This window comes from Centropristis striata, chromosome 20, assembly GCF_030273125.1.
Source record: "Centropristis striata isolate RG_2023a ecotype Rhode Island chromosome 20, C.striata_1.0, whole genome shotgun sequence".
Taxonomy (NCBI): Eukaryota; Metazoa; Chordata; class Actinopteri; order Perciformes; family Serranidae; genus Centropristis; species Centropristis striata.
In genome coordinates, this window is record NC_081536.1 from 10,963,951 (window position 1) to 10,981,336 (window position 17,386).

The window sequence follows — 17,386 nt, forward strand, 5'->3', positions numbered from 1 at the left end:
ATAGTTAGTCAGTTAGTGGTTAGTTTTGTTTTGCTTTAGCATGAAGTAAAGCTTTATGTTCAGCAGGAAAATCTGTAATTCACCTAGAGTCAGAACAGAACAGAACAGCTGGAGGACATCAGAGGGAAAACCAGAAAATATTTTCTCCGTAAAATATCATCCAGTTTCACCAAAATCAGTGTCATAGCTGGTGGTGTGCTAGTGCCATAGAGCCTTTTGCAGTTTGTACTTGCCCACCAAAGTTATATAATGCAGGAACAGGAACAGGAATATAAGGCTGAGAGGCTTGCAATGACAGAGGCAACATTCATTATAAGTCAGTTTAGCATCATAATGATTTGTTATTTTCAGGTAAAAGAAACATGATGTTTCCTTTCAAGATTGCCACAGGAACCTATTAGAAAATGTTATCCTGAAACATTTTTTGGAAGAAACTGTTCTGTGAAACCCAATTGATTGCACATTTTACTGTCAGCTTTTTTTCTCTGACAGGTATTAATGCTAGACTTGGCTCCTCTGTTTTCTTGGGTCTGTTACAGAAGCCAGCGAGTGCCACTAAAACAAAAATAACCAGCTTTTATAATCTTCCTTATGAATCTGCTTCGCTTTTCGACGGCCTATGTTTGCAGCACCGCAACCATCATTTGAGTCTGCCAAGAAGACAGCATCATGCCATGAATATTCATGAATGAGCATGACATTTCCCCTGCATCCTGTTTATGCCAATGACTAATGCAGCAGAGAGACGGGAGTCTGCATGTGCAGATGACTACATGGCTGGTGCTCAGGCCTTATATTTATAGAAGGCCCCGTGCTCTGCAGGTACAGGCCAAGGCAAATATTGTCTTGATAAAATTGCATTATGATGGCAAAAAAGCAAATATGATGAGGGAGAAGCGTGATGACGGGATCAAATGTAGATTTAAAAACTTCTTCAATGTGAACTGTAGATATTTTATTCCATCAAATTCAAGAGTTAACATCTAATAAAGACGTGCAGATTCCAATATGTATGCTTGATATAAAACCCTGTGGTTTCAAATGATAAAATAAACAACCATCAAAGAAATGAATTTCAAACACTGCCCACATTTTGAGAGATGTTTTCCTTTTTATTGGCCTTGTTTGAGTAGAAAATCTCAACTCAGATTAATCACATCTTAGTGTGCGCACCATAAATCTTTATACAGGGAAATTGAAGAATGCTGTGTTTCCCCTTTCAGAGAAATGAAAGATATCTCTCTGACATAAAGTCGGTGTTTGTTCTTTTCAAAGGGTGCATTTTTGATGTGCAGTTCCGAACAAGAAGAGACAGAAAGTTCCAAGTGCTGGGACAGCCTGCGGGACATCCGTCCTTCGGGCGCAGCGTGGGTCAGTGTGGAGTCACCCCTTGTGTTCATGTTGAATGCAAAAACGGAGGGACATGCGTGGACTCCGGCTCGTCTGTCTAGTAAGTGAATAAAACTAATGTTTGCATTGGTTTTTTGATTATTTATAACATTTTCACTCATGAATAACACATGTGGGCTTTATAGTTGAGTTGAACTCTCCCGGCAACTTTCTGTTACGTGTATATTCCCATAGGTACTGTGACTAGACATAAATAACCTATAGAGAATCAGTTACACAGAGCAAGTAAAGCGAAAGGAATTGACAGTGTTTACAAGCTTTCCACAGTGTCTGTCTGTGCCCGTCTGCAGTTGCCAGTGCCCATTTGGATGGAAGGGAGCACTCTGTTCTGAGACTGTCTCTGTGTGTGATGTCGAGCACAGTCCCCCTCCTCTGTGCACCCACGGCTCCACCTGCATCCCTCTCCCGAATGGATATACCTGCCAGTGCCCCCTGGGGACTGCGGGACTCTACTGCGAGAAAGGTTACATTGTTGAACCCTAACTGTATCATCATATGTGTTTTATTTATTTAATAACACAAGACCTTAACTATTCAATTATTTAACTGCTGTGTTGCTTTGCCTGTTCAGCTGTGACCATCAGTGATCCATTCTTTAGCGGCAACCAGTCTTCATGGATGTCATTCCAACCTATGAGTATCAGACACAGGACTGTTCTGCAGCTGCAGTTCCAGGCTTTGTCACCGGATGGCATCCTCGTCTACACTGCACAACATCTCAGTGCCAGAGCTGGTGAGGACATTTCATTCCAGCTTCATTTTTAATTAACATAATTTGATGTTTACTGTGCTGAATGTCAGCGTGTTGACATGTAAGAACCAGGATCACTATTTGCTCTCTATGTGCTGTCACCACGGCACATATTATACACACCGATCATCATGTTTACACGGATTAATGAAAGACTAATACATCGAACACTTTGCATTACCTTTTGAAATTTGCTCCACTTAGGAGATGAAAAAGCACCTTTCGTAATTCTACAGAATCACAGGAAAAAATGTTAATTATTCCAGGTATACGTAAGTATTTCACGTTAAAAAGCATCTGGAAAGATTTGAAGTATTCTTACATATTGATATATTGTTTACTGGTACCATAAATAGGAAAAAAACTAATGTGCAAAGTAACCAAGTAGATTTAAGTACCAAGTCCTGCACCAAAATGTAATTTGAGGTAATTTTTTTTTATTCGAGTATTCGTTTTCAACTAAATTTTGGAAGCAAATAATGTAAGTTTCAACGCATTACAATTAGTTGATCATTTAAAGGGACAGTTTACCCCAAAAATCAAAAGTAGATTTTTTTTTCTCTGTCCTGCATTGCTATTTTAGCCTGTATCTGAAAATGCAACACTGAAAAATGTTTAGAAAAAAGCAGGCACTTTCAAAAAATACCTTGCAGGTGATTGGATAAATAATCAAACAATCCACCACCGTGGTACACCGTCCATGCTGAAACCTTCAGCGCTGCTCTCCAGTTCTGATATAACTGATGCTATTTCAGCCTTTACGACAACCTTTTTAAGAGCCGCCATTTTTATTTCGAACCTGAACAAACGTAGCAACAGATCCTCACAAGATGCTGACTGGCTGAACTACAGGTCGTGCAGACACAAGCACAAAACTTGACAAGATGGATTTGAGTCTTATGTGATCCTGCGATTCTTGCGTGATCAATCTAGATTGTCTTGGTGTGAGTTGCCAAGTGTTGGAGATATCTGCCAAAAAGATGTCTGCCTTCTCTCCCATGTAATAAAACTAGATGGCAATCAGTTTGTTGTGCCCAAAGCACCAAAAACACATTTAATAAAACTCAACAGCAATGGCTTTTTCCAAGATAACCCACAGAACTTGTAAGCAGTTGGGTCTATACTTGGAAGATAATTCCTTACATGAAACTGCTGTCCTTTTTGAAATGGTCTACAACTGCTTGGAAAAAGCAGGTAAACTGTCCCTGGGGGGGAAAAAAGTTAATCAACTTTAAGCCGCTGATCAACTAACATGAAACGGAGACATTTTGTTTGTCTAGCTTTTTCTATTTAAATAACTGATTTCATGCCAATTTGATACACATATTTTTTTATCGGACTTGCTGAAAGATCTTGGGGGTCATTACCTTTTGAACCCCAGTCATTTCTTGATAGTTAAAGAAACATTACGTAAAACTGGTATTGTTTGCATTTAAGTGTCCCTACAGCTGCAGAGTGTAAGTTTTTTTTACACCGCTTTCGTAAATATGAACCCTTGTACATGTGCATTTGTTATGATTACGTTGTTTTTCATCAAAAACTAGATGACAACCTTGCGAACAGAGCCAAACATTAAGCAAGTGCAACAACACAAGACATAACAAGCAAGCTAATATTACTCCTTCGTCCAACAGGATGACCTGCTTGGCAAAGAACTTACTCATGAAATGTTACCTTTTTCTATTTTACAGGAGACTTCTTCTGCCTCTCCTTGACATCCGGATTTGTCCAGCTGCGATACAATCTTGGGGACGGGACCCACGTCTTGCAGACCGATGAGCGAGTAGACCCACGTGGCAGGACCTGGCACACGGTGAAGGCTGGCCGACTTGGGCACCAGGGCTTCCTCAGTCTTGATAATAAGGAGGTTAGAGAGAACATAACTGGCGGGATGACCACCCTCGATGTGGCTACAGACATCTTCGTCGGGGGTGTGTCCACTCTGAGCTTTGTCTCCAATGATGCGACTGAAGGGCAGCCACGGGGTTTCACCGGTGGTTTAAGAGAACTCATCATCAACGGTGAAGAGTTTGAGTTGACAGAGGCGGGCGCTATAAGTGGAGCAAATGTAGGGGACTGGGATGGGACTGCCTGCGGGTACAAGGTGTGCCAAAACGGAGGTCACTGCAGGCCAACAGGAAGTGACTCATTCACATGTGTATGTCTGCCAGTGTGGACTGGCTCTGTGTGTAACCTGTCAGTAAGCTGCGTAAACAACACCTGCAAACAGGGCTCCTTATGTGCTCCTTCTAGCGTCACCTCCTACCGCTGCATATGCCCGTTAGGATGGGGTGGGAGGTACTGCGACAGAGAAATAGCCACAGACACTCTTAAGTTTGCGGGAAGCTCATATATTAAATACCAGGACCCGAGGTACAACACAAGAGATGTTAAATACACACAAGTTTCTTTCAGCTTCCGCACGAGCTCAAATGACAGTTTGATCATGTGGATGGGAAAGGCTGAACATGAAGATGATGACTACCTCACTGTTGGACTTGAGAAGGGCCAACTCAAAATTGCTGTCAATCTTGGAGAGAGACTTTCCCGCCCAGTAACTGTCAGAAATCTCACACTGTGCTGCAACACATGGCACAATGTCTCCATAGCATTGAACAGCACAGTTATTCAGGTGTTTCTAAACAATAGGAGAGTCCTTTTCCAAGACTTGGACCCCTTTGAGCGCTACGTGGCCTTAAACCATGGCGGACGACTTTACTTTGGAGGGTTTGAATTATATAGAAATGTTTCAATTGTTAGTTCTGGGTTGTTTTCAAAAGGCTTTGAAGGAAGTCTCGGAAGTATTTATTTGTTTAAAGATACCAAACCGCTGCAGTTTCTTAGTAATAGTGAGGGTTTTGATATTTATGAGGGCAATGAGTAGTTGTGAAACTCCCTTTGTGACGTGATCTCAAATACATTAGATGTTTTTTAATGCCCTGTTACAAGTATTAAGATCACTCTAAGTTCACACTAAATTATATTACTTTTATTTCTCCGTTCAGGACAACTGTAGAGGGGTACATTTTTATATAACTCACTAGTTTAAATTTTATTAAGACTTAAAATTGGGCATAATTAAGGGCATGCCTGCTTTGAGCGACAGGTAGGTGTCCTTATAGGCGGCTCCACCCACACTCCACCTTTTCACAATGGCTCATTAAAAACTTATGGGTGACATCACGGAGGTTACGTCAAAGTCACCAATGTTGCTTTTTTATACTCACTCATGTACTCACTCATATACTCATGTCACTGTTGTGGCCCCAGCATGGCCCCCCTATTTGAAATGGCATAGAACCACCACTGCCATGATATTTAGTCCTTACTCTGATATGAAAGGACAAGTTTCAAAAACATTTCATCTGATGTAAATTAAATCCCTGTGTCTGATTAGTTTTTAATTAATTATTAGTTAAATACATTTCTTAAATGTTCTTAACATAACTACTGATGGTAAGATAAAGCCTTGTGAAGCATTAAAATGTGTTAGAGGTATATGCTGTATTTTGCGCCAATAAAGGCTTGAAAAACAAAAAATAAATTTCTATGTCATCCGTTTATATCAATATAGTGTCTATTTTCTGGGAATTGTATTGTGATTGTATAACATAACCAAATAAACTGTAATAGTCTTGTAAATCCTTTTGGTCAGTAATTGTATCATAATAATTGGAGGAGGTGCACCAACAACAATGTAAATCCAAGTGGTTTTACTTTTAATATATTTGTAAAGAAATATGAGAAATGTTTTTGTATAATCAATAATAAAAAAGGATTAGCTTTATTACGAACTGTACATAAACACACAGTGCAAAGGCACGCTTTTCTCTAATTTATATTACAAGCCAAAATGTACATACTTAAAAAAAAAAAAAAAGTAAGTTTAAAAAATAATTAAGCAATTTAAAAGAATTCAAGTTGAAAAAAAAGCCAAGCTGCTGTTTAGATCCCGGTCCTCAGTTAAATGTTTTCTGTTACATTCATGCCAAATCAAACTTTCCACCAAATGGCCCACACTTGCTTTGTATGTCACCACAAAACTGAAAACATTTACTGATCATTTGTAGTCAGCACAGCAGCTCAATATGAACGCGATATATATATACAGTAAAAAGGTTAAAATCTTTTGAAATTGCTCCAATATTCAGTTCTTCTTGGTTTGAAGAAAAAAACATCTATAAAGATTTTCACAATCCCACTGAAATTATATTTCATTTTGGCTGTAATGTCAACGTAAAATGGAACTTCTATAAAGGAAACCGCACATAAGCTGCAGCTGTATAAAATAACAAACAACTCGACTATCAAACAATGTAGCTGAAGTGGTTTGAACAAGCCAACAGTCTTTCTTAGAGCCCCCAGCGCTTGCTTGCAGGGCTTAAAAAAAATGAATAATTAAAAGTTAACTGTCTTTAGAACTTCTCCGTCCATTCTCATAATCAGAGTCCCGTCTGTGTCTGTGTCTGTCCTTATGACGGCTGCTGTGATCATCGCTGTGGTGCCTCTCTTTCCTCTTCTCACCGTATCGGTCTTCTGAGTGTCCGTGGTGCCTGCTCCTCTCTCTGTCTCTCTTGTCGTCGTGGCTCCGGTCATGCTTTTTCTCCCGCTCCCGGTCGTGGTGCCTGCTCTTTTTCCCGTGATGAGAGTCCCTGTGGTGGCTGTGCCTCCCGTGGTGGTCTCTGTCCTCGGTTGTCCGCGGCCTCTCCCACGGGTCGCTGTATCGCTCCTCTAGACGCTTGTAATCTTTGGACAGGGATGGAGGTCTGCCCGCCGGTTCTGGGTAGCTCTCGCCGTACTGCGATTGAAGTCCGGGAGGAGGGTGCGAAGTGCCGTCCTGAGCCCACGGTGCACTGTGGTTCTGATCCTCGGCGTGTGGGCTGGAGAACGTGTTTGGAGGAGGGCCAGTTGGGTAGTCGTAGCTGCCAGGTACCTGAGGCTGTTGCTGCTGTGATGGGATAGGTGCAGCACTGTTGTATACTGGGAGAGCTGGTGCCGTTGCGGAGTCCTGTTGGCACTGGGAGGCTTCTGTGAAACTGGCTGCTTGTGGTCCTTGGACTACAGGTGGATATTCTGTGGGAGTTACTGTAGCACCAGCCTGGGACATGCCAGGATCTTCCTTTTCATTAACAAGTGATGGAGTAGTTGTTTGTTTTTCTTTCTCTAGCTTTTTCTTGGCCTGAGCAACCTGTAAAAATCCTTGGTGAAACAATGTTACTGCATCATTTCTAGTGCTGCTCAACACAGGAACAGGTTTGGGACTCGGAGGAGCTAGGTGGCTGGCATTATCCTTTTGTAGCGCTGTTGTTTTATCTTCATTCACAGTGGAATATGCTGAGGATTTTTTCAATATTCCACTTAAAGGAGGTTTTGAGCTGTAAGCTTGAGCTGGAGCAGCCGGGGATTTTGACAGCGTCAAAGAATTTCCTTCAGACGGCGCCTTTTCCGTTTCAGACAAAAGGCCAGCGTCGTCTTTGTTTGCAGAGGCAGCGTCACTAGCTTCAGTCCCGCTCTGCGCCGCAGACAAGCTTGCCAGGAACGCTTCAGTCGATACATCTGGAGGCTTATCTTTCAGAGAGACTGGTGCACTGTGGGTCACAACTGCAGCGTCCTTTCCTGATGAGTTGTTAGCAGCAGATGTATCAGTCTGGTTGGATTGCTCCAGTTCAGCTTTAGCAGCTTTCGCTTCTTTCTTCTTGATGACAAAGCGCTCTCGTGGCGCAGCAGCTGTCGGACTTTTTGCGTTTCCAGTTGATGCCTCGGGTTTCGCCGCTAGTTGGGTCTTCTGGGTGTCATCTGCTGTTGCTACAGGTTTGCCTCCAACATCTGGCAGAGGTGGTAATTCCCCACCCCAGCCGACTAACACACCTGGAAGGAAGCGCAGAGGTTTCCGGGCTTCTTGATTGTTGGTCTCCTCTGATGCAGATGGTTCTTCAAAAGACTCTGTAATTGGCTCATCAACATCTTCAGTAGTGTTAAGTGGCATGTCTTTCTCTTTTTTGGGAGCAGCAGTCAAGGAAGAAAGGAACAATTTCTCTTCCTCCTCTGTTGCTCTGGTTTCTTTTGTGGAAACGGTGACAGGCTTGATTTCAGGAATGATCCTGGCAGTTTCGTTCATGTCCACGGGAAGAAAATCCCTTTTGGGTCTCTGACGAATTATGAGTCCGAGAAGAAGATTGGCACGGTTGTTTTCTAAACCTGTCAAATGAAAAGATTAATTTAGCTTGTAAGATGAGAAGTGTAATGTCATTTACAGAGAGGAAATAAATTAGGTTTACTGTTCAGGTTACCTGGCCCATCAAAGGGAACAAGCTGATGTGGAACTTTTTCAGTGGCACCCAAAGGAATGAGATACATGTCCTTCACTTGTTTCAGGTTATTGGACACCACCCCGAAACGCCTACGACTGCTGAAGTAGGCATACAGTAGAGTATAGGAGATCTCGTCTTCCTCTGTCTCAGGGGAGAAGCGAATCAGGCACACCTCCTTTAATAAAAGAAAAAGCATGAGTCAGTAAAATCTGCAATCCATGTGCAAGAAGTTTGACCATAACTCTTCACTGGTGCAGCTTTATAATGCATTACAAATCTGGATGTTAATTGTCTGGACATAAGCTGCTCTTGTTAAGAATGAGCCATATGTAATTCTGGGTAACTGAATTTTACTATTGGCTGTATAATCCCTTCAAGAAGGAAAGCTGCCAAAAACTCACTTTTGTTCCGGTTGCCCGAATCTTCTCCAAGTAGTCCCACACTGTCTGTGGACTTATCCTCCCGCCAACTTGAATGCTGTCTGGAAGGTCCTATTGAAAAAAGGAAAAAAAAAAGTTTAACCCTACCGGCAGTACTTACTCTAACACATTATTCAAACTTGAATGTTTAGTTCTGTCCACTTTACCTCAGTCAAGTTGTCGAAAAGGCCTGAGACGGGGAAAGCTTTTGTCACCAGCTTTGCCACAGAGGGCATATGAATGAATCCACGCCACAGGGACTTCAGGTTGGAAAGGAAAGCGGCCTCTTCTTCTCTTCCAGCTGCATGATCCGACCTGTGACGGATAGAACGGCAATGAAGCAAGCTTTCAAAAACTAGTTGCCCACGAGAACCGCCATGGAGTGTCAGAAATAGCTACTTACCGTCCTTCATAGCCAGATTGAGCGCTTCGGAAGCTCTCCTCTAAAACAGTGAGGTGCAGGTCGTCGTCCATTGCAGGGGGTGTTGTGCTCTTTGAATCTTCAGATTTAGTGGACTGTCTCCTGACAACTGTGGTGGCAACTTTGATCACTTTGGTCGGTGCTTCTTCCACAGGGGGCGCCATACGACCTTATTGAAGAAAAGTTGGTAATAGAGAAAAGTGTATTTTGGCAGCTATTTTTGATTTTGTCTTAGTCTTTAGATGAAAATGCTTATTAGTTTTAGCCACATTATAGTCATTTTTTTCTCTTTATAGTTAATTGTTTTTTGTAAATGACTAGTTTCAGTCGACTTGAAGTTTTTACATTTTAGTTCACGTTTTACTAATGACTATTTTTGTCATAGTTTACTTAGTTAACCCTAAAAGCAGAAATGTTTCAATAAAGATAAAACTTAAACCATATGAAGATCTTTTTCCTAGTGTCTCGGGTTTACCTGTGCAGATTTTGCAGTGCAGATCAAATAAGTGAGACTTGTGTTGGCTGGTGGTGTCTTTCTCCGCGTTGGTGCTCTCTGCTTGCTTCTCAGGGGTATTTGGAGGTTCTACCGAGGGTTCTGTCATTTTGGGAGGAGACTTAGCCTGACAAGAGGAAGAGAAAAAAAATCAAAGACATTAAAGCAGCTATATGTGCCTCTCTTACAGGTAAATATATACAGTAGTGATGATGATATTTGTCGTGTCTCTTACCTCTATAGGCTCAGGTGCCTTCACTGGTTCTTGGCTCTCGATTTCAATTTCACCTTTGTGTGTGATCTTGGTGATTGGTCGCCTCTCTACCTCTCTTTGTTCTTTCTCAATCATCTCAATCGTCTGTAAAATGAGGAATTTATTGCTTTTTAGAGGGCTACTGAATGTTCTGCATTCCAAAATACAGCCATCTTTTTAGAAAATGTGACTTAAGAGAAAACATGTGAATTCTGCTTACTGAGCTTAACTTTTATAACACCTTATTGTGAGCAATCAAATGAGGCATCGGGGTGAATAAATACATTAAAATTAGTAGGAAACTACAACACAGGTTTAGGTATTACTTACATGTCGGTTCTCCCTTTGTCGCCAAGCAGCCAATTCTTTTGAGGCCATTTCCTCTGGGCTTATTCGAATGAGGTTAGCAGGAGAAATTTCCCCTTTGAGAACCCTCCTAAAGAGAACCTAAAAATAAATTCAAACAATGCAAATGTAACTACATTTAAATTAAAACTCAAATACAACAGCAAGAAACTTTACATTCAGATCATACCTGATTTAAAACAATACTTACATTATTTTTCGTATCTTTGAGGTTAAACATTAGGCTTCTGTATTTGTTCTTGTATTTGTTGTCTGTGTCTTTGTACAAGTGAAAAAGCTCTCTCTCTGTCTTCTTGGCAACTTCAGAGGCTTTCTCCACTGAGACGTTCAAATCAGACTCCTTCAACCTGAAGTGCAGGAAGCATCACGTTTGGTGCAGTTTGTTTGTGCAGTTTTTCAATTAAAAAAAATATATGTTTTTTTTAGTATTTATTTAATTGTTTTAACCCATGATCAACTTACCTCTGTATAAGAATTTCTTTCAGAGACTCACGCACACTTCGCCGGATCGCCTCGACAGATACAGGCTTCTTTGAAGCTGAAGATGGAGTCTTACTTTTTGTGTCTTGTTTCAGATAAAAGCCTGTAAGGATAGAATGACAGTAACTACTGAGTGAGTGGGGTAAATCTGTCACCGGAAGGATTACAAAACATCAAGGATTTGTGATACAAGTATGTAACATACACAGATGCTTGACATGAAACATGTTTGCATATGAAGCTTTATCTTATATCCAAAAAAGACAACAAGGATTTTTTTCCATTTTCCTCTGTATCCAGCAAGAATAAAAAGCAAGTTGTGAATGACCTTAAACAAGTCAATCTGACTACAATAGCATGTGGACAAGCTGTCTTAGGCAGCAACATAGCTTTTTTCTTAGTTGGTTTTGTGGCCACATTTGGGTTCCTAACTATGGTGGCATACAGCAACAACAGATGCAACACAACAAAACAGTTTGCAGCTATTTTAAGAGACCATACCCTTCAGATACACTCCCTTTTTTTGTTTTTGTTTTTTTATAATGCCTAACAGTATTTGCGATTCCTATTTGAAACTCAACAGTTAACCTTGTTGACTTGTCAAACATATCAACAGTGAGCTGAGAGTCAATTCTGGGATTTTGGGGAAGTTATGATAAAATCAGACTGTTTTAAATATAAACCCCCTCTCATAGGTATTTTTACACTGGAAACATGACACACCCACATGTACTTTCACATTTCAGTATATGTTTCAGGAGTCTTAAAAAGTGTAGTTCATTCATTTTTTGTTGCTGCTGTGAAGATATAGTATCATTAACACCCCTTTTTTAATTTGAAAGTATTAATCTGTCTTGTATAAACTGGCAGCATAAAAGGCCAGAAAAGTTTTTTTTATTTATATAAGAAAAACGTTGCTGTCACCCTATGTGTAAAAAGATAAGCATTCATGTGTTGTGACTGCAATCATTTAATCATGTTTGCATCGAACTGTGAACCCTGCCTGGCCTTGAACTCAGTATGTTAAAAAAAAAGAAAACTAAACCAATTACCAAACTTAAAACAACAAAACTATTTTTACCTGTTTTATGAGCGGCTTCTCTGGCATCTGTGGACTGCCTTCTGTCAGGATCCTATTTGAGGAGAGAAGTGTGTAAAGCACATTAGCCATAATATCTATTAAAATATCAACATAAATGAAAACATATTAAAAAAAAGACACCATGTGAAAATATGAAGCCCCCCTAGGCCAAAGGTCAAAGAAGAATTCCAGGGTGAGTTTTATGTGTGGGAAAGTGTACTAAACTTTGGTGAATGAACAATGTTAACCACACACCCACGTGCAAGCCTTCTGTACAGGCAAATGAAAGCAAAAAAGACAACAAACCCTTGTGTTGTGGTAACACTGGCTATGATTAATGTCAGAGGATGAATAGGCTGAGGGGGGAAATAAAATATCCTTTGAATAAATGTGTGATCAACAGATTTTTTTAAAAGAACTCATGCTGATGCTGCTCACCTTTCTTACTGGTCTGACCCCTCCTGATGTGAGAGGCTGGGAGGGTCCTGGTTGGGGTTTGGGAGGTAGTTTCAGGTCTTGTACCTCCGTCTTTGCTTGAACGTCTGGTTTGGCTGCACTCGGGGGCTCGGGCTCCACCTTTTTGCTCTCCTCCTCGCAGCACTTCAAGCACACGTACATCTGGTCCTCCTCCTCCATCTCGCGAACTTTCGTCAGGTCGAGACCAACGCAGTCGCCGTGGAACCAGTCGTCACAGCGGCCACAGCCTACCATGAATCTAAACAAATTACAGGTATCGTTCAAAAGGTGTTAAGAGCACTCATTTTATTTCTTCAAAACACATATTTGACTGTCAGACAGTCAGCTTTTTTGATAATTGTACAAATGTTGTTAATTAGCATTTCTTAAATTCCTCAATTATTGCAGACTTTGCCAGGTATATATAGAACTATTAACTTAAATATATTAATATTTTTCTTTATTCAAACCTGCATACAGTGCTGGGATAAAAAAGTAATGTAACACAAACCAACACAGTTATTATAATGCTAATAATAATAAAAAATTATAACATTAGTATTTTGCAGCTTTAGGATTAAAATGTCATTGTTTTGTTATAGCTTTAGTCTTTCGAGTATTTTAATTACACAGTAATCAAGTTTGCATAACAAAATAAACCATTTGGCATTACTCACATGTTGTTGTGGTGTTTTTTGCACAGGCCGCAACAGTTGTTTCCATCCCATGCCGTCTCATTGTTAGCAGCTTGCTCCTCAGCAGTTTCCTTCTTCGCAACAGGAGCGTTGTCTGGTATAAACAGCTGCGGCTCCTCCACAGAGATGCTCCTTGAAGTTTTACTTTTCTGTCTTTGAAGGATCTTTTCTGGCTTCTTCAGTTTGGCTTTGTCCTGGCCTCCTTCCTCTGATGTTTTTAATGAATGGCCTGGACGACCATGTGCAGGGTTAGCGGGCTCAACTTTGGAGCTGTTGGTGGGATGAGTGTGTTTAGTTGGTTCCTGCTGATCGACACGGTTGCCAGATGATGGGCTCTTCTTCACTGCAGAACTAGGTGTACTTGGCAACTTTGGCTTCACTTTACTCTCCCCTGTTCCCTGTGTCTTTTGTATTTTAGTAGCTAGCTCACTTTGGGTGTTTTCTGCAGGCCTTTTCAAAGGTGAAATGTCTTTCTTTTCCTTAAGAGATTTCATTTTGTGCGAGTCTCTTTGGATTTTGGATGGCATGTTTTGGGACACTTTATGTCCCTTGATCATGTTGTTTGGTTTACCTGAAACCAAGTCCTTACACTTGTTAGAAGTCAGTCCTTGTTTCGACTTCAGCAGTGTTTTGGCCACAATCTGTTGTTTTTCCTTATCATCAGTCTTATTACTTACAGTAGTTCTATTATTCTCGTTGTTCTCTGGCTCTTTGTCACATTTTTCTTTACAGACTGGCTTCTCCTTTTCAGGAACACTCTGATTGTCAAGTTTTGTCTCTTCCGTGCAGGCACTCCCAATTAATGTCCCGTTAGGGGCCTGCACTTCGTTAGGATTCACATACGGGCCCAGTCCGAGGGCTGCATCATCAGCAGAGCTCTTCTCAGTTACATCCACCTCTGCCACACTCTCAGGTATGGAATTTTGTACACTGACAGTCTCACCTGGCAGCACAGCAAACCCAATGTCCCCAGTATATGAAAAACCACCTTCAAGACAAGCATCCTGGCCCTCTGCAACAGTTTGTGTGTAAGAGGGACCTGGAAGCAGCTCGATCTTGAATCCTGCAATTGTGACAGTCAGTCGTCTCAATACAACGGCAGGTTTCAGCCATAATCCACCTTCAATATCATGAACATTAATACGCCCTCCCAGAGTTAATTCTTTCTTCAGCTGGACACCTTTTACTCCTTTCTCAATAAGAAACGACTTGTGTAGCCTGTTGATTGGTTTCCTTCCTGGTCGTCCTTGGATCATGGTGTTGGTGGATGTGTTTGCAGGTCGTGGGCCACTGATATTCTCTATTTCAACAAAAAAGGACACAAAATGTGTGTTAGAACATCTCTAATTTTAAGGTGTCACACGGTGGAAATGGGAATCAAAATAAGTAACTCACGTGGGCGTTTCTTCTGTCTGCCAACAGGTCGCTTGGCTTGTGTGGTCTCAGTGGTAACGGTCAGTTCACTGCTGAGGCCTGTGGGTGCTGAACCATCAGGGAGACCTGCAACAGCCAAAAGAAAAAATGTAGTTAATCTGCCTGTGCATCAGTGTAAGGGGCAAATCTTCTTTAAAACAAGAAATTAAGTAATTTAACACTGATAGAGAAATCATCAAAGCATTTGAAATATGTTTACTGTCTCTTTAATATCAAAGAAAAAACACCACTGAACCACTTCTGCATTTTCCTCAGCTGCTGTATCTTATCAGCATTTCAAAACATATTCACAAGGAACCATTTAGTGTCATGATGTTCTAATTTGGATGCACAAATCAACTTCAGTTTGAATGTGTTATCTGAAAGTTCTAATGCTGACTTTAAAATGTACTGTTATCTCAACCACCTAAAAACCAAAGTAACATTAAAAACTGAGTATATCAGAGAAAAGGTTTTGCTTATGAATAAAGTCATCAGGCTGTTAAAGTTTACTTAAAACCTCCTCTACTGATATTTTCTAGGTAACAGTGATAGGACTTCAACATGAAGCAGATACATGAAGTTTTAGTTGTAGTGTACTTTAGCTTTTAATCAAAGTTTGGAATCAGTACTATTTTATATTTTTCCATCTAGTTTGTCTGTTGAGATACCTGTTGAGCCAGCAATTTGAAAAGTGGAGTCCTCATTGTCCAGCAGATTGAACTGAGAGCTTGCACATCCAAACATGGGGTCTTTGTCACTGAGCATGTTCTTCAGTGAATCTTCCAGTCGGAGTCCTGTCCCCAAATCATTACTGGTTTCACATTCCAAATTCTGACCTGTTATCAGGGAGTCGTCCAACTGGTCACTGGGTATTAAATGGTTAAAGGTGTCCACAATATCCATGAATGCTGCTGCCTTCCTGTAAAAAAAACTCAAATAAGACAGAATCTGGATACCGCTTTCAGTTAGCTAATGAGGATCTCAGCAAATACTCATAGGGTATGATAGCCAAACTCACATCAGTCGATGGAACCATACAGAACAGCAGGCAGGAGTTAAGAGTCTAAATCCAAATAAATTGAGCAAAGCATCATCAGCCCTTAGCCAGTGGCTTTAAATTAAAAACTAAAAATCTCTACTCCTTCCAATGACTTACTAGGGCTAGGCAGCATTTTTTAAATGAAAATCTTGTTGTGATTGGTTGTTGTTGCAACCATACAAATAGTTTTTTTTTCTAGATCTGCAGGCAAAAGGATCATATGTAGGTATCATTTGACTGGAGTAGTTCCAATACTACATCTATTGGGTTTATTTGATTGATACCCTAAAACTATAGTATCTTAAATGACCAATACCTAACCCTACATTGCATTTACATTTCTGCTGAGTTGGGCTTCCATTTTATGTAATTTCATTTTCTGTTTTTAAGTCATGTGATGATAAATAACAGAAAATCACAGGCAACATTAGGGATTTATGTGTTAGATCCTATACTTTTGCTGTTGCTCGGGCGTAACATGAAAACTTCAGGTATAAATAAGTGTCCACGCCATTATCTAGAAATTATGTTTTTGAAATTATGATTTCGGACCATTAAAGTTGTGGACAACTTTTTTTTTTACTTTACTGATAATCTGAGAGCCATACTGTTATGTTTGTTTGTTTAGAAGTTATGTATGTTTTTGAAGAATATATCTGTGTCATTAGGTGGATTGGGGGTTCAATATGGGTCAACTCTGACGGCCTCTGTCTCTAAATGGTTGGCCATTCTGGTTAATATTACCCCGTTCTAACATGCCTTCATTTTTAGGTGATTATATCGCAAATAAATCGTTCACATGTAAACATTATTGACGGAACAACAGTTGTTAGATAAAGTGACGGACACTTCCGAAAACTTTATATGCTTTGGCTATTTGCAGCCATCTGATAGAAATGCTGCAGAGTTTGCTGCCCTGCTACGTTTAGAAAACGTCGCTAGCATTCCGCGAATCGCTCAAATTTACTGAAATAGCAGAACTTGTCCACTGACCATTAGCTTGTAGTATATTCATTGAAGTACAAAAAAACTATTCCTATTTTCAACTTGGAAAACCTTCAAACAGAGAAGCTAGCTATTGTCGAATTATCTGCAAGTTACCATTTTTAATCAAGTTACAATTGCTCAACTTTGAGCAGGCCAAAATCAAACTGTGCATAAATTAAAGGACCTACTTAAACGTGTTAGCAGATTCCTAAACGAGTTGATTGCATGTGGCCAAATATAACTTACTGCTCGAATGAAACACCGCGTTTCTGTGACTACTCTCCCAATGAAGTGTTTGCTAGTTAGCATGCTAACGTTATAGGACGGCTAACAACAATTCGCAGCCGAAGGCTAGCATGTATGCTAGCAAGCTAACGTAACGGCAACTTATGGAGGAAGTTACCATCCAAGGTAACTCACTATTTAAAACTCTAGCACCGTTCCTTTAAATAACATTTTTGTTAATTAAAATCCGTGCCATGAAAGCTAAAAAATGTTGCACAGAATGTGTAAATATTAAGTTAGACAGCTCGATGCTTAATCTGTCAGACAGGCTAGCTAGGTCGCTTTAGCATAGGCCGTAAGGCACCAAGTTTGTTTGTAGCCTGAGTGGTGCTAACGGCCGTTAGATGATCACGCCCACATGCATCGGTTTCAACGCGTGCTGTTTGGATATTCTGAAACATCTGCCTTCATATAAATAAGACTCTTACCTCTCTCTGACTGCAATGCTGTATCCAACTCGTGTAAGGTTACATACTAGCACAGCTGCTCCCAGTAACTTCCTCTAACTCGGCCGTCATTCGTC

At 40.5% G+C, this 17,386-nt stretch overlaps 2 protein-coding genes across 5 annotated transcripts in view; one reads left to right on the forward strand and one right to left on the reverse strand.

Annotated features, from left to right (window-relative positions):
* Positions 1-5,373, forward strand: part of eys (eyes shut homolog) — a 202,249-nt gene extending 196,876 nt beyond the window's left edge. The window contains exons 48-51 of the mRNA XM_059359709.1: positions 1,276-1,450; positions 1,701-1,873; positions 1,982-2,143; positions 3,853-5,373. Coding sequence (XP_059215692.1) covers positions 1,276-1,450; positions 1,701-1,873; positions 1,982-2,143; positions 3,853-5,045 — 1,703 coding nt within the window. The 3' untranslated portion in view covers positions 5,046-5,373. The remainder of the gene's footprint in view (positions 1-1,275; positions 1,451-1,700; positions 1,874-1,981; positions 2,144-3,852) is intronic.
* A 523-nt stretch (positions 5,374-5,896) lies between these two features.
* Positions 5,897-17,386, reverse strand: phf3 (PHD finger protein 3). Of its 4 annotated transcripts, XM_059359447.1 has the most exons (17): positions 16,825-17,226; positions 15,571-15,615; positions 15,221-15,471; positions 14,532-14,636; positions 13,119-14,436; positions 12,424-12,700; positions 11,986-12,037; positions 10,887-11,007; positions 10,615-10,771; positions 10,389-10,505; positions 10,041-10,163; positions 9,788-9,932; positions 9,295-9,481; positions 9,059-9,206; positions 8,874-8,963; positions 8,452-8,647; positions 5,897-8,359 (listed from the first exon to the last, which is right to left on the reverse strand). In XM_059359447.1, coding segments are annotated over exons 2-17 (5,082 nt in total). In that variant the 5' UTR covers positions 15,573-15,615; positions 16,825-17,226; the 3' UTR covers positions 5,897-6,566. The 4 variants fall into 4 exon arrangements, with proteins under 4 accessions (XP_059215430.1, XP_059215431.1, XP_059215432.1 ...); XM_059359448.1 differs by lacking the exons at positions 15,571-15,615; positions 16,825-17,226 and adding an exon at positions 17,292-17,386; XM_059359449.1 differs by lacking the exons at positions 15,571-15,615; positions 16,825-17,226 and adding an exon at positions 17,292-17,308 and having other exon boundaries at positions 15,221-15,467.

Coding starts and splice junctions, on each gene's coding strand:
- phf3 (XM_059359447.1), bottom strand. Junction 9,207..9,294: donor CAATCTGGCTATGAAGGACG/GTAAGTAGCTAT, acceptor TATCCGTCACAG/GTCGGATCATGCAGCTGGAA. Junction 8,648..8,873: donor TTCGGGCAACCGGAACAAAA/GTGAGTTTTTGG, acceptor CTTTTATTAAAG/GAGGTGTGCCTGATTCGCTT.